Source organism: Lepidochelys kempii, chromosome 3, assembly GCF_965140285.1.
Source record: "Lepidochelys kempii isolate rLepKem1 chromosome 3, rLepKem1.hap1, whole genome shotgun sequence".
NCBI classification, from domain to species: domain Eukaryota; kingdom Metazoa; phylum Chordata; order Testudines; family Cheloniidae; genus Lepidochelys; species Lepidochelys kempii.
In genome coordinates this window covers 146185227-146212551 of record NC_136382.1, presented here as the reverse complement: position 1 = coordinate 146212551, position 27325 = coordinate 146185227, and the positions used below count along the sequence as shown (strand labels likewise).

The 27325-nt window shown below is 40.2% G+C and overlaps 2 protein-coding genes and 1 long non-coding RNA gene across 5 annotated transcripts in view; 1 reads left to right on the top strand and 2 right to left on the bottom strand.

Moving 5' to 3' along the window:
- LOC140909328 (visual pigment-like receptor peropsin) overlaps positions 1-11962 on the bottom strand; it is a 43854-nt gene extending 31892 nt beyond the window's left edge. Inside the window, exons 1-2 of the mRNA XM_073338371.1 lie at positions 11842-11962; positions 869-1074 (exon numbers count right to left, since the gene is read on the bottom strand). Coding sequence (XP_073194472.1) covers positions 869-1074; positions 11842-11962 — 327 coding nt within the window. The remainder of the gene's footprint in view (positions 1-868; positions 1075-11841) is intronic.
- Positions 1-16540, top strand: part of LOC140909329 (uncharacterized) — a 119102-nt gene extending 102562 nt beyond the window's left edge. For all 3 annotated transcript variants that reach the window (XR_012158178.2, XR_012158180.2, XR_012158179.2), the window contains 3 exons: positions 11422-11527; positions 15501-15613; positions 16401-16540. This is a non-coding gene — a long non-coding RNA (uncharacterized LOC140909329). The remainder of the gene's footprint in view (positions 1-11421; positions 11528-15500; positions 15614-16400) is intronic.
- Positions 16541-23441: 6901 nt separating this feature from the next.
- Positions 23442-27325, bottom strand: part of LOC140909325 (maestro heat-like repeat-containing protein family member 1) — a 64658-nt gene continuing 60774 nt past the window's right edge. Inside the window, exon 42 of the mRNA XM_073338363.2 lies at positions 23442-26430. The gene's annotated coding sequence lies outside the window, so the exon portion shown is untranslated. The remainder of the gene's footprint in view (positions 26431-27325) is intronic.

The window sequence follows — 27325 nt, the reverse complement described above, 5'->3', positions numbered from 1 at the left end:
TCATTACCATTATTTGGCCCCTCCCAGAGAACAGTAAACACAGTAAAAGGGCTATTCAAGCCAGTCCAGTAAAGTCTCATAGGCGAGTCAATAAAACCTCATGGTCAGTGGTATCGAAGGCTGCTGATAGTTATAACAAAATCAGCAAGGACCCCTTACCAATGGCTACCAATAGAAAGAGACCATTAACCATAGTTAACAAGATTCTTTCTATATCAAACTCACATGCAAATCATCAGACTGGAAGGGAACAAAGACATCTGGGAAATCAAGTTGCAACTGGAGCAGCTCCTACCCAACCTGTTCAATAAACTTGGCACTGTAAGATGTTAAAATAGACAAAAAATATAAACACGGGGCTTCACAAATATTCCCAACAACAAAAGGTACTGGGTAGCAATATGCAAGCCCACTTGATTACCCCCTGAAGATGCTGGAGGAGGCTAGATTGTTAGCTCTGTGGAGCAAGGACCACCTTTTCATTGCATGAGTGAAGAGTGCCGAATACAACAGGGCACAGATCCTGGCTGAGGCCTCTAGGCACTACTACTGCAATATAAGCAATACCAATTAACAATGAACCTATAAGGAGCAGTACAACATTAAGTGTAGTCTCAGCAGTTTATTGGGTAAAGGGATTTCTGGGGTGGAAAATCACTTGGAACTGGTCATGGCTGGTAAATCTAGAGAAACACCCACATTTTTGGATGCTTTTCTGAACCAAACCAGAACTATGATCCATTGGAAGTCATTCACCACTAATTTTCACTCTTATAAGCCTGACTGGTTATTTATAGACAGCACGCATGCAGAAATAGCACCACTTATTTTGTCTAATTAAATAATTCACCACATAATGCATTCCTACCTGGCATGTCCATATCGATGTGATGAGGAATCCATCATCTCTAAAGACATTGAAGATTGCAATAATCCCCCGGGAATAACCAAACACAGACACACTTGCGTCTGATACAGCCAGATTAAATGTAAGATAATCCGTGGGCTGCACGACAGCTCTCTGCTTATAGAGTACAAAAATCACAATGCTGTTTCCAAACCAAGACATCCATCCTGAAAAATAAATGGAAAGTCAGATTAAAAACAAACAAACAACAAAAAATCAGGAAACAGTGTGGTATATAAATGCATGACGCCCATACATTGATGGACAGTACAATGGCAGGTTATTTCATTAAAAACAAACAAACCCGAACATTTTTACTCCACTGTGTTGTGTACTAGGTCTCCTTGAGTAACCAGGTACATTTCACTTTTTAATTTCCTTCTTCTGAATAACACTGGTAAGAGAAAAAAAAAACAAGGAGTCCTTGTGGCAAATTTATTAGTCTCTAAGGTGCCACAAGGACTCCTCATTTTTTTTGCTGATACAGACTAACAGGGCTACCACTGAAACTGGTAATAAAACTGAATAGCAACAATGCACTTGTCCACTGAAGAACAACCATACACAGGTAAAGAAAAATTAAGTCTCTAAATAGATGGGATCCATAAAGCATTCCCAGTACAGAGACGAGAACAATTCTACCAAAAGCTACAGCTGTAGAGGCATGCCATATCCATCTGCCTGATAATGGCTAGTAAAAGTGTGTGCAGATGACCACATAGCAGCTTTGCCAGTCAGTTCTAGAGAACCGCTGCCCTTTTCAGTTGGCAAGATGGAATTGCTTCTCATGGAACAGTCTGTGATCTCCTTGTGACAAAGAATACTGATTGGAATACTGTTCAGGAAGCCGCATTTTAATCCATTTGAAGATAATATTCTTAAGGCCTTGTGTCCTATCTTTCAACCTCAAATAAATGAACAAGCCCTCAGAAACTGGAAAGCCCTGTTTTGATAGAATTGTGTGTCCCCTCTGATATTGAAGGTGTGGTGATGTCTAGCAGCCATCAGTCTTGTTGGAAGGGGAGAGCATAAGGTAGGAAGGGAATTATGAATCTGGTGAAAAATCAGTCAGGCACTTGTGCACAGAGACCATGATTTTTAAAGGCATGTAGGCATTGCTCCTCTCAGTGTTGCAAGGCCTAAATCCCAGATTTTTAAAGGTACTTAGGTTTCTATCTCCTGTGAGTCAGGTGCCTAAATATTTTCCAAAATCTGGCCTAAGTGATTTGGATGGCTAAGACTCATTTTCACTTAGGAACACTTAGGAGCATATGTCCCAATGACTTAGGCTCCTAAATGCCAAGCCATTTTTGAAAATTTAAGGACTTGTCTACATGGGGACATGGAGAAAAGTTCATTCTAATTAATTAAAGGTGTGAATTTGAAGTAGGTTAGTTAAACCACATTAAATCCTTGTGTGGCTGCTGTTAATCAGAATTAAATTTGTCTTAATTTGTTTCGTTTAATTCACTTTGGAAGTAAATGAAACAAAACCAAATTAAGGCCACTTCAATTCTGTATGATGCTCTGGAGGTTTAGTGAGGTTTAAATTCACACCTTTAGTTAATTCAGATTAACTTTCCTGGATGTCCCCATGTATATAAGCCCTAAATCACTTAGGCCCAGCTCCTCAAATGTATTTAGGCACCTAGTTCTCATTGGAATCAATGGGAGCTAGCTGCCTAGATACCTCTGAGCATCTAGGCCTTAGACTTTGCAACAATGAACAGCGTCATGGTTTTAAGTTTGGGCCAAAGGGCCTGATCCAAAACTTATAGGAAGTCAGCAGGAGTCTTTCCATTGGTTTCAATAGGCTTGGGATCAGGTTCAAAGCACACAGGCACAAGTTGCATGGAATGTCATTTACCTTATGGAAAATTAAAAATAGGTTCTGTAAAGCAAGGGCTGCCATCTCAGAAACCTGGTTAGCACAGACAATTGCTATTTGAAACAGTTTTAAGGGTTAAAATCTTGAGAAACTGCCTACATAGGCTCCAAAAGAGGATTTATCAAACCCTGCAACATTAGATTCAGCCAGCAGATGGGACCCATCTGTGTATTAGGAGGCTTACTGCTAAATGGAGCTCTGAAGAAATTTTTGGGCAGAGGGGCTGTAGAATATCCCTGAATAGTCTCACTAATCACCCCCAAAGTGGGGAATCAATACATTAAGGACATGAGGGGACAGACTATCTTCCTAAAGGCTTGTAGAAAGCTGTCTAGCTCTGCAGTGTTAATTGTGAAATCTCACTAATGGCATGAACAATTTAAAGTCAGGACAAGTTAACTTGGAAGATACTCCTGAGGCAAAAAAGGATTTCCTATTACTTTGATCCAAAATGCTAACCAGCTTGGGCCATCAACCCATAAAGGGCAAAATTAACAAGTATCTTCTACAACAACACAGAATTCACCAGAGCACTGGGCAGCCGAAGACCGGAGTGAGTCAATGGAATTACTTTGGACTGACACAAATTCAATAAGAGTAGAATTTGGCCCTTGATTTGTAACTCATTACTTCCGTATACATACAAATTGATAGAGAATGTTTAAATGTTACAGAACAGAGGTTCCTGAACAGTGGTTCATAAAGTCATTATGCTAAAAGGCTGCCATAGCACTGGAGAGGATGGGTGGGTTTTCCTTAAAATCTATTAATATGTAAATTTCATTTGCACACAGTGCATTTGCTGGGAATATACAGAACTACCTCTGTAGCACAGCGAATTAGGAGAATTTTCAGTTAAAAGAGAAGTTAAATGAGAGAGAGGAAGAGATCTGTTCCCATGAAGAAACACAGACCTTTCTCAGATTTGAAACTAGAGAGAAATCTGGAGCATGATAGTGTGAGAGAGCGTAATGGGGGTACTTTATAATAAATGCAGACATTTCTTGGTGAGTGAAATTACAGAGCAACCTTGTGCATGGCACAGCCACAGGTGGAGGGAGTTGATTTTACTAGAAGCAAGCAGACAAGCTTTCTCTGCTGCGTCGAACATTTGAGATGTGTGAAGTGGCTTGCAATTTGAATGTGTTAATGTACTGAGCAACAAACTGAAGGGAAGTTATTCTAATTACATCAAATTCTAAGGCAAGCAGTGACACCCTCATAAAAATACTCCAGAAACAAGCGCCATCTGGTGTTTTTGCATGTAACAGCAAAGAATTCCCGCTACCAAGGATCTGTTAAAATTGTATACATTACCAGACCATTGAGCATGCAACACTGAACCCTGTATCATCATTGATGTGCCTTTTTAAAGTCACAGACTATTATGTACATAAACCAATACAAATAGTTTAGTTTACAAAACAATTTAGAAGAGGATCAATAAAGGACAAAATGCAATATAGTGAAAAAGAAAAGCAAGGGCTTCACCATCTGTGACATTGGGGGGAATTCCCCCCAATTGCTTTGCAGATGGCACATATATCAGGATAGATCACATTTGAGGAAAGAGCATGGAAAGAAACATCTGGTACATGAACAACTAAGAGGTACTTGTATTCCCGTGTGGTGAGTCAATAAAATAGTGGATAAAGGAGAACCAGTTGACATAATTTATTTCAACTTTCAAAAGGCCGTTCACAAATGCCCTCACAAGAGGCTACTTAAAAAAACAGAGGAGTCCTGGAGTGAGGGGCAAAGCTCTGCAATAGATCAGAAACTGGCTAAGAGCGAGAAAATAAAGAGGAATTTGCTAGTGATCAATATAAATCAGAAGTTAGGAACTGTAGAAAATTGATAAAGGAAGCAAAGTGACATCAGAAGAAATCTATGGCCGGTCTCTCAGGAGGATGTCAAACAGAGCTACTAAAGTTACACATTTTTAAATCAGTAGGTTAAGATAATTTACATCCAAGAGTTTTAAAAGAGCTAGCTAAGGAGCTCATAATTTTCAAAAAGTTTTGGAGCACTGGAGAAGTTCCAGAAGACTGGAAGAAAGCTAATGTATCAATTTTTTAGAAGGGTAAACACAATGACTCAGGAAATTATAGACCTGTTAGCCTGACATTGATTCCAGGGAAGATAATGGAGCAGCTGATATGGGACTTGATTAATAAAGAATTAAAGGAAGGTAAAATGTAATTAATGCAAATCAACATGAGTTTATGGAAATAGGTCCTGTCAAACTAACTTGACACCCTTTTTTGATGAGATTTCAAGTACAGTTGATGAAAGTAGTGTTGATGTAATATACTTAGACTTCTATAAAGAGTTTGATTTGGTACCATACAACATTTTGATTAAAAAACTAGAATGATATAAAATTAACAAGGCATACATTAAATGGATTAAAAACTGGCTAACTGATAGAGCTCAACATGTAACTGTGAACAGAGAATCATCTTTGAACAGGTGTATTTCCAGTGCGGTCGCATAGGGCTCAGTTCTTGGCTCTATGCTATTTAACATTTTTATCAATGATCTAGAAGAAAACATGAAATCATCACTGATAAAGTTTTTAGACGACAAAAAACTGGGGAACTGGTAAATAATTAAGAGGACAGATCACTGATTCAGAGCACTCAGATTTCCTGGAAAACTAGGCACAAGCAAACAACATGTGTTTTAATATGGCTAAATATAAATGTAGGAACAAAAATTTAGGCTACACGTACAGGATAGGGGGATCTATCCTGGGAAGCAGTGACTCTGAAAAAGATTGTTTGCCAGAGGCTGAGAATGGGTGACAGGGGATGGATCACTTAACAATTACCGGTTCTGTTCATCCCCTCTGAAGCACCTGTCGGAAGACAGGATACTGGGCTAGATGGACCATTGATCTGACCCAGTATGGCCATTTTATGTTCTTACATGGGGGGCATGGTGGATAATCAGCAGACCATGAGGTCCCAGTGTGACACTGTGGCCAAAAGAGCTAATGCAATCAAAGAATGTATAAACAGGGGTCTCTCAAGTAGGAGTAGAGGTTATTTTACCTCTATATTTTGCACTGCTGCAACCACTGCTGGAATAAGATGTCCATTTCTGGTGCCTACAATTTAAGACGGATGTTGATAAATTGAAGAGAGTTCAGAGAAGAGCCAAGAGAATGATTAAAGAATTAGAAAACATGCCCTATAATGATAGATTCAAAGAGCTCAATCTATTTGTCTTAAAGAGAAGGTTAAGGGGTGACTTGCTTACAATCTATAAGTCTCTACATAGGGAACAAATATTTAATAATGGACTCTTCAGTCTAGCAGAGAATGGTGTAACACAATCCAATGGCTGGAAGCTGAAGCTAGACAAATTAAGTTGAGATTGGATGCTTGAGAGATATGCTTTAGGAAGTATTCTGAGGAACTTCTATGGCCTGCGCTATATAAGAGTTCAGACTAGATGCTCTTCTGGCCTTGGAATCTATGAATCTTCAAAAAGGCCAACATTTTACGCTAGCCTAGATCAAAATGGCAGCATTTTAAAAATAGTTTACTTTTGCTGCCATGTATGTGACACTCCAGTAAGCATTAATCAGGTCTCTAAAGCTGCTCATAACTTGATGTCAGCATTATTCTGGCAATGACAATCTGTTCTGAGGATGTCATGTTTGTGCTATCTTTCATTCACTGACTGAACTCAATCTGCTGCGGGAGAGTTTTGTTGATGCTCTTATTGAAATAAACCAGAACATCCTGTCACACTCATCACACATCCTGATTCAGATTGCTCTTTGCTGGAGCAAGCTGCATAATAAAACAAAAGCTAACAAACAACAAATAAATAAAATCATCCTCAACCTCTTTACTGCAGACATAACAAACTTGGAAACAAAGCTGGGACAGATGGTGGTTTTTTTTGGTTTTTTTTTTTAGAAAAAACATGAGATTGCATTTGTGAAAAGAAAGGAGAACACTGTCAGGGTCTCTGAAAGACATCAGAAAAACAACAACATAGTCACGCTTCCTAGATTGCAAGCTCTTGGGAGCAGATTTCACACTTGGCTATCATATCTTCCGGTGGCAGTCTTCATGCCAAGCCAGAACAGAACACCTCCTCCTCTACCCTTAGACTTCTCAACACCCAGACTGGGACTATTGCGGTCCCCTTATTTATGAAAAACTGTGTAGGAGTAGAGTTAGCAAATTCATATTGCAACCCATCAATATGGCACTATAAACACAGACAGCGCACCAGTTGGAACTAATGGGGGAAAGACAGTAAAAGTGAAGTGTCAGGCTCAGCTGGCAAAATTGACACTACTGTTATCAGAGGCAAATGACCTGCTGTTTGGGGCAGAAATTGGATTGGGTAGCTAAATTTGGAGAGGCCATGAATTAAGACAAATTACTGATGCACTAGAGGAATTGTGTACTAAATATGCCCTTTTGTTCATGACAAGAAAGAAGCAAAACTGTAGGTTACAGGGAATGCTACTCTAAAATTCTGCTCAGGTAGACTACGGCCTTATACACTGAGAGACTTTATGAATCATTGGCTCAAGGAACAGGAATAGAAAGAGAAAATCTCCCATGTGGCTCAGAATGGTTCTGAGTATGCTACATTTATAAGAATGCCATGGAATGAGGTTATGCTCCAATTGTATTGTAATTCATTGTGGTTTTGCCTGTATAAACAGGACCAAGTCAATTTAAGGGTACCGTGCTATAGCCCTGCTTTTTTCAATCATAGGTTAAATGGCATTGTTTTTGTGTTTGGAAGTAGTCCTTTCTAGAGGTCAGAACACAATTATTTTTATTTTTTTTTCTGACTATGCTTTTCCACGATTATAGATTGCTTTTTGTTTGGATTTTGTTGTTGAGGAAGGAGACGGCTTACAAACAAACATATTGGAAGAGGTTTGCCCAAGAAGTAAAATTAAAACACATTGTTTAAAAATGATCTAGGATAGGAATGGCAGAGTTGTCATTAAAAACTATTCCAGATCCGAAAAGTTTCTAACCTGCTTTTCACCCTACCCTTTCATGTTTAAGATCAAGATTAAGATTAAGGTCCTATTTTCAGGAATTGGTTTGTTTGTTAATTTTCTCTGGGGTTTGAATTTTTGTGTAGTTGTTTTGTTTTGAGGGGTTTTTCTGTGGGAAGGACAGGTCAAAGAAATAGGTCTTACATTTTGTTTTGACTGTGTGGAGATTACATGGATATGCTGATTACAGCGGAGTTAATAAAATAGGAAAACTTGAAAATATATTCGTATCAAATTGTCTAAAACATTTTGGGTCCATTTGAAACAATATTTTGGGGGTTTTCATTTTTTTTTTCTGATTTTGGTTGACTGAACATTTATTTTTTCAAATTTTTCATTTTGATTCAGTCTTTAAGGCATTTTTCAGCCTTTTTTTTTTTTTGGTTTTGTTTTCTTGAAAAAATTGGCCACATTTGAATTTGAAATGTCATTTTGAAACAAAAGTCAAGTTTAGAACTCATTTGAAAAAAAATCAGTTTTTTCCTCAGCCAAAACTATTTGTCAAATTCTACCTGAATTTGCAAGTAGATCTAGAGTACCAAAAAATGCACTTTTTGAAAAAAAAATCTGTTGAAAATAATTCATCCAGCTCTATTGTGATATCTCCTGCGAAGAAAGAATGCGTCCCTAAGTACAGTATTTGGAGTGCTGAAGTCCCTCAAATATGTATGTGGTAAAAAAAAAAAGTCCCACAAATATGTATGTGGATAATTAACCACAAACTTTATTGAAATCTCAGGATTCAAGCGAGTAGGACACCTTCTTTAGCAGGTGCCAAAGTACAACAACTGTCTTTCACAGGCACCATATTAGCAGGATATTCTGTATAAACATGATACTTGTTCTGGGTTATTGCTAATTCAGATGATCTCTTATGGCTGCCTGCTGTAAGCCAGACACCTGAGTATAATACATATACACTGAATGATCTTCCTTCCAGAGCAAGCTTTGCTCCTTGAAAGCCCTTATGAGCGAAAAGTGACAATGTAAAAAATAACACCTCCTTATACCACAGCCCTGCTTCCTGGGTAGAATTACTTGTATCGTCTGACTTTACTGACATAAATACTACGGTTAACATTGCAGAACAAAGTCAATACAGCTATGGGAAAGTGAGGTAGAGTATCTCCTGTTTGTTACATCATCAACAGAATGTATAATTAAGTTCCAAATGGAAAATTGTACATATCATTTGCACTTGACCAACACCTCTAAGACACCTCAGTTGGACAAGTTTTACTGGCGATTATACCTGAGCTAGAGTGAATAGGGCTGCCAATTATGAAACTTCTCTACTTATAAACATGGGATATCTGCAGTGGAGCAATTGAGAGCTAACAAACATGGAAACCTTTCCTGCCATATTTAAGGAGTCGGTTATCATAGTAGGACCACATTTTAAAAAAGTACAGGGCAAAAAGCAATAGAGAAACTTGGTTATGAGTAGAGTTTAGGCCTTAAAGCAAGAAGTTAGATGAAATGTAGCTCTGAATCCAAAGCTTGGGAATGTTTGAATCTAGTGTGTTGATTCGTACCTCTGTCTAATTTCAAATAAACATAAGAATTCATTGGTCCTGTAATATATATAATAGAAGTGCACTAGAAATGTGAAAATGTTTAAATATGCATATGGATGAGATGCTAGCGAGTAGAACTGGCAAGGAAATAATTTTTTTAAGGGAATAAAGAGTAACAGAATACATTTTTTTTAATTGGCATCAAAAAAATTTCTTCACACATTTCCAGGTTTTGACTGAAACCAGCATTTTTTGGTTCTCAGCAATCCTAGAAACAAACCATTGTGGCCAAAAAACTGAAATGTTCAGCTTTATGTATACCTCATCTTCACCCCATACCCCCCAAAATAGTAAGAAATTGACATTTACCTCAGAAATATCTGTTTTAACAAAAACGGCATTTTTCATTTAAAAATATTTTGAATGAAAAATTTCAATCGTCTCTACTAGCTAATCATTTGTGAGACTTTGAGGTGGTCCACAGGATCAGTAGGAATAATGTCTGCTTGGGAAATTACTAGCTTTTCCAGCAATAAAACAAATCAGAATGTATTCACTACTGAAGTTAACAGTGAGTGTACTAGAGCCTTCAGATTCACAAATCAAGGATTGATTTGTCCCAATATGTCAACCAGCTCTAAGCATACTGAGAAATTTCCCAAAAGAGAATATTTGTAAAAGAAAGGGAAAACTCTTTTTATTATTCTTCAGTGTATCATTTTTATTTCTTTAGCGAAACCTGCAGCATCAAACTGCTGGGGAGGAGTCTGGTGGGTACAAGTAATCATTGTATCCCAATACAATACATTGTATCCCAATAACTGTATCCCATTCTCAGCAGGGCTAATCAGTTAAAAGCTGATTTTGAACCACTGAAGTCAGTGTGTGTTTTGTCATTGACGTCAACAAACACAGGATCAAGCCCTAACTGAGAGTACTCCTTTTCTTTTTGCGGATACAGACTAACACGGCTGCTACTCTGAAACCTGTTCTAGTGTGGTTCATTCAGTAGTTGATTGTAGGGCTGTGTGCTTTCTAGGCTGCTGCAGGCACGTGTATGGAAGTGTGCACATAGGTCTGGGATAAATCAGAACATCTCTACTTCCTCTTGACCACATTATTTTTATTCAGCTTCCTCATAAAGTGGCTGCCATTTTTTTCCAACTTTTTTCTGGACCGTCTTATTCTTTATGCCAACTGCATTATGTCTGCTATTTTTGTTGGTAAAGATGCCAGTCTCATATAGATATAAGGAAAGGCCTTCAAGCCCCTTCATCATGGCTGTGTGGTTTCCTTTATAAGTATCAGGTGGTGGTTTGCAGCTGCTGGTGGTACTGAGGGGGAATACATGATAAGCTTAGAAAAAGAAAAGCTTATGTAGCGTGATTATTTAATTTACAAGCCTGTTTCTCAATGGTTGTACTCAGGAACTATTTCTATGTACATTTACATTGGTATGGAGTTCTCATTATGCGCAACGTCTTCTATATGCCGTTTCATTTCTTTATAATTTATAAACATAGATAGCTTGATTAGATAGAATCAATATAAAGCTAGGACGTGATTGTGACATTCTCTAGAAAACAGTTACCTTTTGATATTGTTTCATATGAAGTCAGAAAAATAAATGGCTATTTTGATTTTCTTTGTCAACTGGTACATCTACATTCTTCGAAATTTCATAAAGTCTGCCTATAGAACATCAGATACTGTAATTCACCATCATCCTGCACTGAGTTTGCTGTAAATTACAATACAGTACTTAATCAAAAAAATGTCTTAGGAACAAAATGAGTTAATACGAGGTTCCATTTTCAATCACTTTTAATCTGAGTGTATAATAACTGCTTTGCAATGTAATCTGAATATCAAGTTTTTAGACTTATGCACATATTATTGTAACTACTGATAGTAATAATTTAGTACTTAAAGAAATTTTTAATAGACTCAGATCAAGAAAGTTTCCTCTAAATGTATATAACGTATTAGATGGAAGAATTTTACAAACAAATATAAAATACAATGATAGAATTCTATTTCATTTAACTGAATGTATTCGTTTTAGAAGCTGAACTATTTGATGAACACAATCTGAATACGAACTTCAATAAGCAGAAGCTAGAAGCAGAGAACACGAATTGAATGCCATTGGGATATTTTGAGAAAACAAGGTAATGTCATATTTTTCTGCACAAGATATTTTATTTTTGCCCACATCTTAAACGAACCTTAGTTAAAGAAATAACTTGGACTATAATATCATATCCTTTTGCCCCCAATAAAAATGTTTGCATTTAAAATAAAATAAAATGAAACAAAACACTAGCTCCCCCCTTTTTTTTTTTTGAAAGAACTTTCTGAAGAAAAATTGCAGTTTATGATATCTTGTTCCTTTGTGGATGAACACCATAGGAATCCCTTTGAACTTTAGTCCAAACTTAAAAGGAGTTTCATTTCATAAGCCATTCAGAGATACAGTACATACCTAAAGCCAGTAGGTAGAAGCCTATAATAGTCTCTCCTTGTTCTGAGACAGGAGCCTCTTTGTTCAGAAAGGTGATGTTGTTGTTCCTCCATGGTGCCTGTGGAGAAAATTGGAGAGACATTTTCAGGCAAAGCCCGTGACCCAGAAGTTGTCCTTTCGCCCCCCCTGCTTAGTCTCAAATGCCCAGTAAAAGAAAATGGTCTCTGGCTTTCTTAAACTTCTGCTCCTTGCATTCTAGGAAGCAGCGCACTGAGGCTGAAACTAAACAGGGAAATCTCAAGAGACAAGAAAGAGCTTTGCAGCCCTCTGACCTGTTCTTATTTTCTAATCCTATCTATTAATACACCTCATGAATCTGTGACCAGACCAAGGCAGCAGATTTCCTTATATCCCTGGTGCTGCTAAATGCAGAAGTCTTTAGTGACTGGAGAGAGTATATTAGACAAAGTGATGATCATTCTTTAAAATACATCTATGTGTCATATAATATAATAACCCTAAGGATATATATACACAAACATGCATGCACGAGTGTATATATTATTGTACAAATACCATAATGCACCTGCTCTGCCCTCACTGAAGACAATGAGGATTACCATTGAATTCAAATGAAGAAGGTTCAGGCCCATATTTTATGAGGAGAAATATATTTTATGGATGCATTTTACTGCATTCTATGAGCTACCTAAGAGTCTCCTGAAAATTGTCACTGAATAATACTGTGCTCCACCACTGGTCCATTTGCTCGATTGCACTAAAAATCATCAGTTTCACTTTGTAGAAATTGCGAGCTAAAGCTTTGGAACAAAGGTTTAGAATCTGGGCAGATGATGTAGTTTCAAGGTGGATGTGCATGTTGATTTCTGAGCAGAAGCCTCCAGTATAGTGGCTAGTGAGCCCTGTCATTTGATGGGGGATTCCATGTCAGGTTACCAGGGCCAGGCAAGAAAGTTCAGACTCTCACCAGTGTGTCTGTGTATCCCACCTAAACTCTCTGAATGTTACTTCTGGTAGATTTATTGTGGGCCACATTAGCCCCAGTGTGTAATAACCTAACTCATCAGTTTTATTCTCATATAGCAGAGGAAATCAGTTTGCTTCAATGCAAATACAGTTGTTTCATAGGCAGGGCTGCTGTTAATTAGAAAAAAAACATCATTTTCTTTCTGTTTTGTAGGCAATATGAAATAGCATGGGTCTGATTTTCAGAGTGCTGAGCACTTGCAGCTTCCACCAGAATTGGAGATGCACTGTGCAGCAGAAAAATGAGATTTCCCTCATTTTGAAAGCAGCCACTGCATGTGATTTCAGGGGCTCACCATTTGTTTTATTTAGTCTTCACTGAAGATACAGTCTTCTAATGATTATTAGTTCTTTTGGATGCATTGGCCCAATTATAGGCTGGATTCTGATATCAGTTATGCTGGAGTAACTCCCTGGAACCAATGGAATTACTTCAGATTTTCATCAGTGCAACAGAGATCAGAATCTGCCCCCACATTTAGCTCTACCCAACTCCCTGCTATGAGATAACTACTTATAATACCGCCCCGTATGTGACTGATGTCTTATCTACAGCAGGGGTGGACATTAGGTGCCTAAATACCTTTCTGAATCTCTTGTTAGGTTTCTTTTTTTCACACTGGTATAGAAAGCCCACGTAGCTGCATCTGTGCACATCCCTAGCACAGATACATTGCACTGATGTAAACTGAGATGTGCACTGGTGCAGTTCACACCAGTTTCAAACTGGGTTAAACCACAGTGGTGCAAGTCACAGTTTTTGTTGCTGCGGCATGTCTGCACTAAGGGCTTGCACCAGTACCGGAGACCCCAATGTAAAGATTGTTTGAGCCTTCAGCTTGGACTTCAGCTTTCAAAAGTTAAACTTCATCCTTACTGAAAAGGAGATGCTGCATTGTGGATCCTGGGTGTGATGAGCACTAGAAAGAGGAAAGCCCATTTCACTACAGAGGTGGTTTACTGGGATGGTACAGTCAGCCCAATGCCTACCACAAACCAAGCTATTATTTAAAAAAAAAAAAAAGCCCAGATCAAGCATGTCCTTGGCTCCATGAGTGAGTTTGTCTCATCTCCTTTGGTGCAAAAACTCTCTGGGCCGTTCCCCTAATGATCCTAGCCTTGCACTGATTAAGAGAGTCCTGCTCAGCACTTACTAGCAGGTAATCCCAGCCTGCTTTGCTTCTTAGAGGGCTAACAGGCTTTTCTCCTCAGGCCTATTAATACAACATATAAATACATAAAGTCATACCCTTTATAGACGTTCAGCATCATCAAGATACAGCATTACATACCCATTCTAATCCCTCTGTGCAGGGATTAGAATACTGAAAAAGCCAAAATCCAAATAATTGTGAAGAAACCCAGGTTTTTCCCTCTCAGGGACTCCAAACAGCTAACCTACCCCACTTGGGCCACTCCCCAGAGGAAGAAGCCTGTTCCTACATGCCTCAGTCTCAGGCAGCAGACCAGCCTCAGGCAGCTGTACTTGGTGAAAGGTAGACAAATATTTACTTGCAAATTTCTCTTAATCAGTTATTTGTTTTTATCTCTGCTGCTGCAGACTAATACCTTACTTCAGGCTTTTCCTTCATTTGTCATTAAGCCTGTCATCCTGAGGGGGAAAAGAAAATAAAGAGGATAATAATAAAAGATGTTGCAGCATCTTAGAAGAGGCAGAGGAAGATACATCGATTTTTGTCCGCATGTAGGCAATCCCCTATCCATATCTGCTAGGGGGGAGGGGAGAGAGGGCACCCACATAGACTCAATTCATCCTGTTTCAGACACAATAGAATAGGTTTAGCCAAAGCCAATTCCTGTATCAGAAAGTGGGATTCTTGCTCTCTCCTTAATGCATGTCTCTGAAATGACTTCAACCCCTGGGCCAAGATTTTCAAAGATAGGCACCTACATCCATTTAGGCATCTAAATAAATGGCCTGATTTCCACAAGTGCTGAACACCTACCAGCTCCCATTGACTTCAGTGGGAGCTGCGGGGTTCACGTCCCAGGTTCATTTAGCATATGGTGACTCTGTCCCAAGTACCGAAACACAGTGCTGCAAACACTGCAGCAAAATGAATCGAGACCTGAATTATACAGGTATTCAAAACCCCTACGGCAGGGGTGGCCAACCTGAGCCTGAGAAGGAGCCAGAATTTACCAATGTGCATTGCCAAAGAGCCACAGTAACACGCCAGTAGCCCCCCATTAGCACCCCGCTCCCAGAGCCTTCCATCCACCAGCAGCCCCACTGATCAGCACCTCCCGCTCCCTCCCCGCACCTTCCGATCAGCTGTTTCATGGCATGCAGGAGGTTCTTGGGGGGAGGTAGAGGAATGAGGGCAAGGCAGTCTCAGGGGAGGGGGTGGGAAGGGGTGGAGTGGGGGCAGAGCCAGGGGTTGAGCAGTGAGCACCCCCCGGCACATTGGAAAGTAGGTGCCTGTTGCTCCGGCCCCGGAGTCGGTGCCTATACCAGGAGCCGCATATTAACTTCTGAAGAGCCGCATGTGGCTCCGGAGCCACAGGTTGGCCACCCCTGGCCTACAGTTTACTCTAATGGCCAAAGTACTGGGTGACCATGGCCACTTCCCCATGCCTTAAGTTCTCATTATATGTTATCCCCTCCACAGCAACCAGTGAGGCAGCCCTGACTTCCTCCATCTTCTCTCCACCACAGTTGAGTTAACTAGTGATACTAGCAGTGGCTTGTCTTCCATAGCCTTTGCACTTACCTGTGGACAAGGTAATTATGCTCAATCCCTGTGTATGAGTAAAAAGATTCTTTTGCCCTCAGCTCTCCTGTGCAACTATGCACGCAATCTTATTAGCCACTAGACTGTAAGCTATTGCAGACATATTTCAGTAAGAACAGAACCTGTTCCCACTGATGTTAATGGTCATTTTTTCCACTGATTTCAATTGGAGCTGGATCAATCACTATCCCTAAATCTTCTATTTGAAGAGCTTGCCCCATGGAATCAACAAAGCCAGCAGTAGCTGGCTTTGGTAGACATCAAATAAAAGAGAGTTAGATTCACTGCCACCTATTATTCCACATGTAAACTAGGTACATTTTGTTTGGGACTTTAAGAAATCTGTAGCCAGAGGTACAGTACAGAGGTCTCTATGCTAAATCATTTATGAAGATGCGGAACATCACCAGTCCCAGTACAGAGCCCTGGGGGACACTGTTATTCCCCCCTCTTCATTATGAAAACTGATAATTTATTCCTACTCTTTGTTTCCTGTGCTTTAACCAGATAGTTGTCTATGAGAGGCCTTTCCCTCTTATCCCATGACTACTGTGTTTGCTTAAGAGCTAATTGTGAGGGACCTTCTCACAGGCTTTTTGAACATCCAAATATATCCACTGGATCACCCTTGTCCACGTTTTTTGCCCCCTTCAAAGAATTCTAATATATTGGCGAGGTATGATTTCCCTTTACAAAAGCAATGTTAACTCTTCCCCAGCAAATCATATTCATTTATGTGTCCGATAATTCTGGGTTTGTTTGTTTTTTTAACTATAGTTTCAACCAATTTGCCTGGTACTGAAGTTAGATTTACTGGACTGAAATTGCCAAGATCACCACTGGAGCCTTTTTGAAAGCCTCCAGTCATCTGGTACAGAAGGTGATTTAAGTGATGTATGCTGATTTATGTTATAGCCTCAGGATTGATTTCCATCTGAATTATAGAATTCTTTGTCAGTACTTGTATATAATAAAGAGAGAAAGCCTCTTCTCGGAGTAGAGAGCATAGTAGAATTCTTCCTGGTCTAGCATCATTGTTACTGTCTTTTCCAAGTCCTCACGTTTTGCAGTGAGGGACTGTAGTTTGCTGTCCTTCAGTTTCCTCCATAAGCTCTGTGGTGGTATTTACTGCCAAGGTCATGCTCTTTGGCAAACGCTCACACTGTGTTTCATATGTCACCAATTCCAGCCTTTTATTCTTTTCAAGGAGCACATGTTGCATCAGTGGTGATCAAATTACCAACCACACCCAAATTGTCATCATGTGGATTTGCTAATCTTACGAAGTGCCCTGGAGAGATTAGAACAGTGGGGATGCTGGCAATGAGACAATTTTAAAAAGAAAAATAAAACACCGTTGTGGAGTGGAGGAATCCATGTGTGTTCACGTGTGATGATGTTTGGGTGGGAAGGCATGTGAGTTGAGATTGATGTGGATGTAGACGGTGGTTTAACTGCTGATTTCCTTGATGTTAGTGTCTGTGTTGATGCAGTTGAATCCCCTGAACTGTAAAATAATTTCTGGGGCCCAGAATTTAAGTGAATCTCATTTCTAGGTATTATTCTCTAAGGAAATATTTATTTAGATCCACTACAAAATATCTCTCACTGAATGTCCAAGTGCCAAGGTGGTTCACTGACTTGCCTAGGGCACTGATCCATGTGGTAGGCGGCAGTTCTCCTTCCAGAATATTTAAATTATGAGATGGTAATTCTATGTTTAGTGATAATCCTTTGGAATGAAGGAAGCATGATCTCTGTTTACAAAGGTTTTTACTTCTGAGTCTGGGAAGATGTGTATTGTATTCCTTTTTGTTTCAGTTGTGAGTGCTTTAGGCCATAATGCTGCTGAATTTCTACTGAAAAGTCTGGATCAGACTATTACTATGACAACTCCTAAATGTCCATGGCATGGTTAATATCTTCAGCATGATGTCATAGTCTAACACTTTCACAGTAATTGAGTTTGGGGTGATGAAGTGCCTTGGGGTCTTGTTGGAACACCACCGCATGCACCCTTTTGATACTGAGGGCGAAGACTCCAGTGTAAGAGGTCTTACAAGATTTTTTCTGCATTTTGCTGAATCATTTTTCTGTGTTTTCAGCAAGGCCTTAGATCCCAACAATGGCCAATGACTTTCAGACAACAGGACAGTAATGAAACAGAAGTGAGTCCTAAGTGCAGGCAGTTAATCTCCTTCTGGAAGGCATTTAATCCCTTCATTTCCAGTAAAGGGAGTCCAACTGCTCTGGCGTTTATCAGACTACACATTAATCTCCCAAAGAGGTGGCGGGAATGGGAATGGGAAGGGTAAGTCAAAAAGGTTTCACATCCACCCTCCTCTTAGTCTCCCTTCATGGTGTATAAATTGCATCCTCCTGCTGCCATGTCCACCCAATGCAGAGACCTGCTGAGAGCTAAGGGGGTTTTTACTTTCCAAACCTTTCCTCTTAGAGTCTCATTGCTTTTACATCATGAATAAGGGAATAAAATCAATCTTGATCTCTTAGCAGGATAATACTTCACCCTAACCCAGTGTAGTAAAGCAGAAATAATGTCAGAAAAACCAATTTTTCAAAAATGAAAGGGCCTGAAGCTCAGTATAAATTCTAAATGCTGAGGGCCATATGCTGCTGCTCTTACTCAATAGGAGCAGTGTCTTATTCTGCAAGTAAAGCGATTGACTTATCCTGGCATGGGGCAAAACTGATTTTGATTCTTTCAACCATAATGTGAAATTGATCTTCATAGGGCTACTTGCAGAGGAAGATACTACACAATCTAAGGGTGGCAGAACCTGAGCCTCTAGTGCACACACAATAGGCTTCAAAGGCACATTGCAACAAACACCGTCGTCAGTCACACCAGTGCAAATCTGGAGTATGTGTGGATTTACATTGCTGTAAATAAAAGCAGGATTTGGACCATTCACTGCACAATTAAGAGAATTTTAGAGAATCTAGCAGAAGCTGGTCACTCAAATTCTGTACATAGGGTACACATCTTATAAGTAATTAATTTGCCTGACAAGCTGGAAAATGCCAGCACTTAAGGGTTAAATTAGTACTCATTATTACCACCGGTAGATCAAGACAGATTTTTGAAGTGAACAATAATCTCTGCCCGCCCAGATTTATGACAGGCTAATAAAGCACTTTTTTATGGACGTTCTAAATCAGCCAAAGTTCTCTGAGGTAGCATGCAAAACTGACTTACGAAGGATGTAAACCAACAGGTAGCTTCTCTTTGAGATGCTAAAAATGTGCAAGAAACTTTTAATCACTATCCAACTCTCTAAACTGTTTTACTGACAATATCCCATCACAACAAGCCACATATCAATGTGCTATTCACTGACCTCAGAGACAATCTCGCATTAGTAAACTATAGTACATTAGTTCAGTACATCATAGTGAAATATCATAAAAAACTATAATTTATGCAAGTGGTTTGTGATGTTGTATAACGTCTAACCAGCATCTGATTTCCCTGAGGTACACTAAATAATTCGGACATTGCCAGGGGAAGGGATTTGCCAAGAAAACTTGCTAGTGTCTGGCAAGATTATGTACAAATGGCACCTGGCAGTTGAATCAAAGGGGTTGGAGGAAAAGATATGCCAAAGAAAAAGGTTAAAATCAAATAGAAGCAGGTATATTCTTTAGCACTGATTTGTCACATAAAAGGCCACTGAAAATATGTGGGAATTGATAGCAAGTTCTACTGAATTTTGCTCCAGATTTTGTGGGGACTTTTAAAATGTATAAATCTGTGGGGATTTTTAAAGCAAATTCAATAAATATACACTAAAATGTATTGGAAAACTATTTACATTTTTAATGGATATTTTAAAATAGAATATACTTATATACTTATTTCACCCAGTCCTGGCTGTTTTCCTTTCTATAGAGCTACTTCTGATCTGCACTGCTGAGAGACTAAAATCACATCCAGTGTTTGCCTATTAAACAGGGTAATGAAAACAACCTGGATAAAATTTACAGCTCAAAGAAATGTTTGAATTTAACCCTACACTATGTGCCCACTCTGACAGCACATCATGAATCCAAGACACATGATATCCATAGCACCAACTCATATTTCAGCCCTCCTGTCCATTTTCTTCTCAGTTTTATCTAAGAAAATGAATACTTAACATTGTTTAAATCAATTATTGTAACATCTGCTTCAGCTGTCATGATTTAAACTGAGTTATAGCCTCTTTCGGATCCTTCTGCTCCTCAGTTTCCTCTTTATTCTCTTTAGCCTTGAAATTAAATGTTCTCCTGAAGCACTGCACCATGCAGTTAGATAAAGTTGGTAAATTGCTGGTTGAAGTAAGGCTTGTCTTTACGGATTGACACAACAGAGTCATAATATTAAAATAAATAAGCTCTTATGAGATCTTGCTTGTAAATCACTGTGTATGGACACAGGAGCCTTTGCAGCTTCAGGTAAAGGCTAGGTCAATACTGAAGGAGAGCTAGTTAAAAAAATGAAACATCAAAGGGAAAATTCACTCTTGTGCTGAGTGCCTGACCAAGGCCCTGTGCACCATTTAACTCCCGCTGAAATTATAACACAGGCCTGTGCACTGAGCTGAATCTACTCAAACTGAATACAGTGGGCAATGTTAAAAATTTAACTATTATTATTTGTATTATAGTAGCATCAAGAGGCCACAGTTGAAATCAGGGTCCATAGATAAATGTGGTGACAAACAGTCTCTGTCCTGGAGAGTTTACAGTGTAAACAAACAAAGGCTAAGACAGGCAACGTGTGGGAGCTGAGGCACCTAGGCACGAGCGGTGAAGTGACTTACCTAAGATCACACAGCAGGTAAACGGGTGGTGAGTTATATGGGCCCATGGTGCCCATGCTCCAGCAATATTCAGGGCGCAAGGGCCTGGCTCTACCAATGTTTGGTGCCAGGTCTCTCCCCTGGCCTGGCCTGCTGCCCCGAGTGCCTCCCCCGGCATGTCCCTGCCTGCCAGTGGGGAAAGGGCTGGGGGAGAGTCCTCCTCTCTGGCCCCAGCCCCAGGGCAGCCTGCCTGCACCCCAAACTCATCCCTGGCCCACACCCCCAGTCAGAGCCCGGCCCCTGCACCCCAACAATCTGCCTCAGCCCTGAGCCCCCTCCTGCACCATGAACCCCTCACCCCTGCACTCGTGCTGAGCCCCTCCCATACCCCAAACCCCCCTCATGGGGGAGGCGGGACTTGGACCCATTCTAGGCACCACCAAAAATTATACAAACCTGCTGCCCCTGAGGTAAATGGCAAAGCTGGGAATAGAATTCAGGTGTCTTGACTCCCAGTCTCATGACCTAGCCCAGAACACATTGCCTTTCCAGTGTACACACTGATTGTGGCATAGTGGTATCTCCTTTGTTAATTGTAGGATGATACTATGATTATTGCAGGTTCCTGTGCTGAAAACTGTTGAGGTTTTAATGGCACCTCCTGAAAAATCAGTCTTCTTATTGTTTTCACTACAGTTGGTTGCAGAATTTCAAAGGGCATTCATCCTGTATTTTACCTCTCTAAAGTCCAGGTATACCATCTTGGTTAGTAACTGCAACAGTTTCACAAGGATTCTCTTGTTGATTATCCTCCTCATCCAGGAACCTCTTGGGGCATACAATTTTCTTATGTAGTAAAATTTGTCTGTAGGCCATTGATGACAATGTTCTGCAATTTCTGTAAACTGGTTTCTCTCCTTGCTTGTGAACATGCAAAGAGTGCAAGAATTCTGATTGTGTAGTTTTTCACATGCAGTTTGTACCAAGGTAAATGCCTGCACAAGGTGCAAGGCAGTGAAGAATCAAATCTCCTAACTTCCTGTCCAAACTCTGAGATGCTACGCACCTACAATTCCCATTAAAGTCACTTAGATGTGCAGATGCTTGGCAACCATCAGAATTTAATCCTATATTAAGAGAGTATAAAGCCAGAAAAAGAGAGAGAGTGAAAGAGCAAGGTCTCCTACATAGTGGTCACCACTAAAGTCTTTGTTCTTGCTTAATTAACATTACCAGAATGTTCCCTGTGCTTAGCCAGGGGACTACCAAGAACACCATGGTAAAGTTGATTACTTGTAACCAGCAATTGTTGCCATTAAAGTTTTTAGTTCTTCTATTCCACTAGGTATGGTGGCATGGGACAGCAGCAGTAAGTCTAGGAGGTTGAGTATAAGAAAGCAGCATAAGAAAGAAGCAGATATTACTGTCCCTTGCCACAATTCTTCCTGGACTATCAGTGCCCAATAGAAAAAAGCAACTCACAATGAAGTTCATTTAGTGCTGCACTTGGAAATCAAATGGTACAGTCCTTCCCCTAGCAATCCTGTGCACAGTGGGCCTGTACAAACTGCACTGTCCTTCCTGCATTCAGCACTGCCTGCTCCCTGCACCATGGAGGTGCAGAGTGGGGTGGGGCCATGACGTTATCTCCTCCCTATCCCTTCGAGGCGACATGTGCTTTTGGGGGTACACCACGGAGGGAGCAGAGTTCCTATACTCTTCCAAGTGCAGGGACTGTGGCTGTGCCTTTGTGTGGGGCACAAGAGCCAGTCATCATGTGGCCCATCCTTAGGAATGACACTGATGCTCAAGTACATAATTATTTTTTATGCAGAAAATCAAATGAGAAGAAACCTGACACATTATGTAACATGATTATAATAAAAAACGAATAAATAATAAAAAGGGCTACTATCAAACACAGCCCTGAATTGTTAGCCTTGCCCACAAAACCATAGCTGGGATGGGAGCTTGACCCACTATTGCCATGGTGCCGAAAAGGCATTTTTGTCTCAGACCCTAACCCACGCTACTGAGTTTAGGGTGACCTTCCTGGACTAACAGGAAAACAGAAGACATTGCTAATATACCCAAGAATGTGTTGGACACAGCTGAGTCGTGGTTTACGTTTGGAAAGCACCTAGCACATTAGCAGTGCTACTAGAAACAAATAATCGCAAGTGGTCTGAGAGCCATCCACAAAAACGCGCAACCAAATGAAACCAAAACCATAGACATTTTATGAATCATCATCCATTTTTGTAAACCTTTTCCCCCCCTTGCCCACAACTCTCTTCTGACCATCAGATATAACCACTTTGTTTTCTCTTACCCCAGGACTCAGCCCATATATGAATACATCAGTGTTCCTAATCCCATACATCAAAACTGCTAGAAGAAAAGGAAAAATACAAAACTCCTCCCTCCCAATTTCACTATATGAATTAGTTGACTTGTGAATAGTACTTTTCCATAGATCAAGAACTGGATTAAAAATATGCACTTAATTTACATAACGGTAGAATTCCCTTGTTGAACAGGATATATGAATATACCTTCATAAACACATTCTGGAAAATTAGTGGGACTGCTGTTTTTGGACAAACCACCTTACTTTCTCCTCCAAACGTGGGAAAGGCATCAGGAATGCAATTTCTGGGAAAGCAAACTGAGGTTTGGACTAACATTAGGTAGCCACTGGTTCTTTTGTGCGGCTGCCAAAGGAATTGTTTATAAAACCCAGGTATTTGAGCCATGTGGTAAAGAATATGAATTTCATCACAGACATTATTTCATCACATGAACAGTCTTAACAGAAGCATCGTTATGACACAGAATACAAGCATTTTGTGTAGAAACTCCATTCTGGCACAGAATTTAGGTTGATATTTTATAGCAACCAGCTTTCTGCCAATATACTGTAAATACAGTATTTTACAACCAAAGTAAAAGTATACCCTCTGTATTAGAGAGCAAACAGTAATACACAAATATAAATAGTGGGATTTTACAGAAGAAACTTTGTACAATAGTTTTTTATTAATTAAAAATGAGAGTCATGCTCATTTACAAGGCAGATTAGACAAAGTGAAAAAATATCATTATCAGTGTAATTTTGCATTAGCAAAATAGCTCTATCATAGGTTTAGAGGATCCATGCTTTTTCCTTCCCTCAAAACTGTTAAGAAGTATTAATTAGTTTTGGCCTCAGCCTTGTCCCTTCAAGCCCGCTGACTACACAGATATGACAAATCTGGAGACAAGAACTAGGTCCAAAGGCACATAAACAAGGCCAGGGTGGTCCTTTCAAGCAAGTCAAGGTTTTTTTGCTCTCGATACCCCTGGTACATTAGCAGTCTGTGGAGAATTTCCCATTTTTGATAAAAGCCTTCTGTTGAATTCTCTGTTGCCTCCTACCAGTGACTCCCAAATGAAGTATACAGATGCTATCCTTTTGCTTTCTTGGGCTGGGGTGCATAAGGCATTATTTTCATCTGGAAGCAGGAAATAAAGTTCAGTCAAGTTTACCAGCACTCCTGTGTGTAACACCTTTAAAATATGCTGTTTTTTGACATTTTCACTCAAGTAGTGCCATTTAAAAATACATACAATTATTTTTTGTAAAATTTCAAAGTTGTTTCCTTTTCACAGTGTTCAAAACAGACCCATTTTTCATTCCTATACATGTGTTGCAAAAGACTAAGTAAAATTTTAAGTGAAAACCTTATCAAAATCCAATCAACGTAGACAAGACAGTGGATATGGTACTGTGGAAGCTGGCAACCAATGATGATTACCACTCAGTGACACATACGTTTGATCTGGAAACAGCATGTGCTTGTGTGACAGAGATGTGTCTGTCAATAAACAAAGTCCTGCAGAGGCATGTGATCCAAAAACAATATATATCCCTAAGATAATGGAAGGGTTTGAGCACCAAAGGAGTTTCCCAAATGGTGGAAATGCTTCAGGTGGAAGAGGTTTACCCATTCTGCATTCACACAAGGAAGCAGTGGAGACCAGGAATCAAAAGGGTTACTGCTCCATTGAGGCAACCCCTGGTGTGTTACTAGGCCTGGTGCCTGATGTTCACGTAGGCAAGTTGACCAAAATACCTGAAGATATGCACCTTTTCTAGAACACTGGCCTGTTTGAGAAAGGGCAGAATGGCACTTTGTTCTTTCCCCACAGTAGCGATAGATGTGGTGTCTGGCTACACTGTGATTCTGAGACACCCTTCTCACCGGCTACTCCTTTGGTTTACACCACCGGGGACAAAAGTTGCTCCCACCACCAACTCAGGTGGTGCAGAATGCTGATTAAATGTGCCTTTGGCAAGCTCGAGACTTGATGGAGTTGCCTCTCTGAGCAAATAAATCCACTGATTATACTCATTATTGCCGCAGACTGTATTTTTTGTAATATTGCAGAAAATACTTCTCTTCTACACAACACACAATTACCTGTGAGACTCACTACCTCAAGACACCATTTTGGCCAAAAGCTTGGCAGGATTAAAAGAAGGATTAGATATTTATATGGATAACAACAACATCCAGAGTTAAATTAGTATCAATAAAAATAACATTGGAAGGGCATAATTCAGCCCTTAACTGATGGGGTATAGAAGGAAACTTCCTCTGCTCTTAAGTTATTCCCTGACTTCCTACTGAAAAGGCTTCTTGCACCTTCTTCTGAAGGATGATACTTGCCATTGTTGGTGACTGGATACTGAACTAGATGAGCCACTGGTTTGATTCAGTCTAGCAAAGGTAACATTCCTTTGACATTTGTGAGCGCATGGGGGAAATGTAATACACTAGCATAAGGCACCATCCTGCTTCCACTGAAGTCCATGGGAGTTTTGCCATGGACTACAAGGAGAAAAGGATTAAGCCCTCAGTACACAGGCTTGTCTCCCCCTCTAATGGCTGACTGGGACAGAGATTATAGCAGCCTGCTACAAATTTACAGCTATAAAAGTGTGCCTTTAGCTCAAGAGAAACCTGTAGTTTTGGTGCTGAAGGTTTTGGGTTGGATTCTCATTGACAGCCATTGTGTCTTGATGTATGCAGTCAGCTACCGCTCATAAGAGAAGCAATGCAAGGTGCAGCATTTTATTAGTAAGAAGCCCATGGAGTTTCAGGAACCCACCACTGCTGTCAACAACTGGGAACATAGTTAGGGATGACATCCACCAGTGCTACTGTAATTTCACAACTTGATTTTATTTACACACAAGTGAGACTGGTGCCAAGGCAAGGTCCTGTGATGGGCCTGGTGATCGGGGTGATTACAGACAAAGGCACTGTAATGATCATTTTGGGCACTCAACCTTTGCTCACAGGGTGGTGATCACTCCAGAAAAATAGCACTGCAACACTTATTTTAAAACCCCCACAACCGTTAATGAACACTAGCAAACAAAGCAAAACCAGGGGGAGGGGAAATTAACTCTATTGCTATTGGCCAGAAGGAAGCGGGGACACAACCAGACTACAATGCTGGCACTTGTGCTAGGAGGAGGGTATAGCTTGTAGAAGGTAACTGAAGTGGTCACTGCTAGAGTAAAGCTGAGGGTAGATAATGTTCGGTTATGTGGTAGGCAGATGGCAGGACAGTATGGAAACCCTCTGTCATGTAGAGAATAACCACGGCCTGATTTTGCAGGTCCCTTTTGCATTGTGTGCACTCCCCCCTCCAGGTCTGACCCTCTCCATCTGCAGCTTTGTGCTCCGAAGAAATGGCTTGAGGGTGTCACTTTCCTTGTCCCGTGCGTCTGTTCCTGCGTCTTCTGTCTCCTTCATGTCCATCAGACCTGAATACTTCCTCATGTCCCACTGCCAAATGAGGTGGAAACTATCCCCTGACTTTTTTCTTCCTCCCTCAATTGGTTCAGCAGCTGCTCTGGGTGACTCTGCTTTTTCACTCTCTTAGCAGCTACTGGAGGGTTTGCAGACCCATCAGCACAGTCAATTTCTGATTTTAACGTGCAGCTACAGCACCTGTGAGGTAAGGAAAGTAGCATGGGTTAACAAGAACACTTACTGCAATGCTGCGTGCACATCCCCACTGCTTGCTACCAATGTGGAAGCTGTAAAAGGGAAGTGCCACCATCATTTTTACTTTGGTGCCAGAATAGCAATAAACAAATACCATATAATTTTTCCTGATTTTCCTTCATTTTCTTCTGGATAAATTCTTTAATTCATTCCAAAGAGTGAACTACATAAAAGACCAAAATCCAGACCAGGAACACAAGCCATCTTGGTAAATGCACCTTTGCAAAATAACTGAACACTTTTACATTTTTAGGAAGGAAGGGGGAATATATTTTCCGGGTCACAGACACAAAAGTACGGCCAGAGCCGCTGTGCGGAGAAGCCTGTAGATGCAACATGGTGGCATGCAATCGCCACTTCTGTTAGTAATCTGTATGCAGAGTGCTCTATCACCACCTATTGGCAATAAACAAGAAGTGGAGATTATAGAATCTCAAAATCTGAATGCAAAAAACCAGATTGACAGATGCTAAGATTTTAATGGCAGGCACTGTATTTTCGGGGGGGGGGGGGAGAAACGGGACTGAGACAGAATTCTGTTTGTAAACAGATATCCAATAATTGAAAATAACCTCATCTTTATCATAGGACAACCATTTCAAAGTTAGGAAACTTGGACTAAAAGTTCCACACAAAAAAAGCCCTGAACTTTGCCCTCTATCCCTGTTCATAGGTGTCCTAGTGAAAAATTCTTAAATTGAAACTTCAGAGTTACAAATTAACAAATGGTTGGTTTCAGAGTAGCAGCCGTGTTAGTCTGTATTCGCAGAAAGAAAAGGAGTACTTGTGGCACCTTAGAGACTAACCAATTTATTTGAGCATGAGCTTTCGTGAGCTA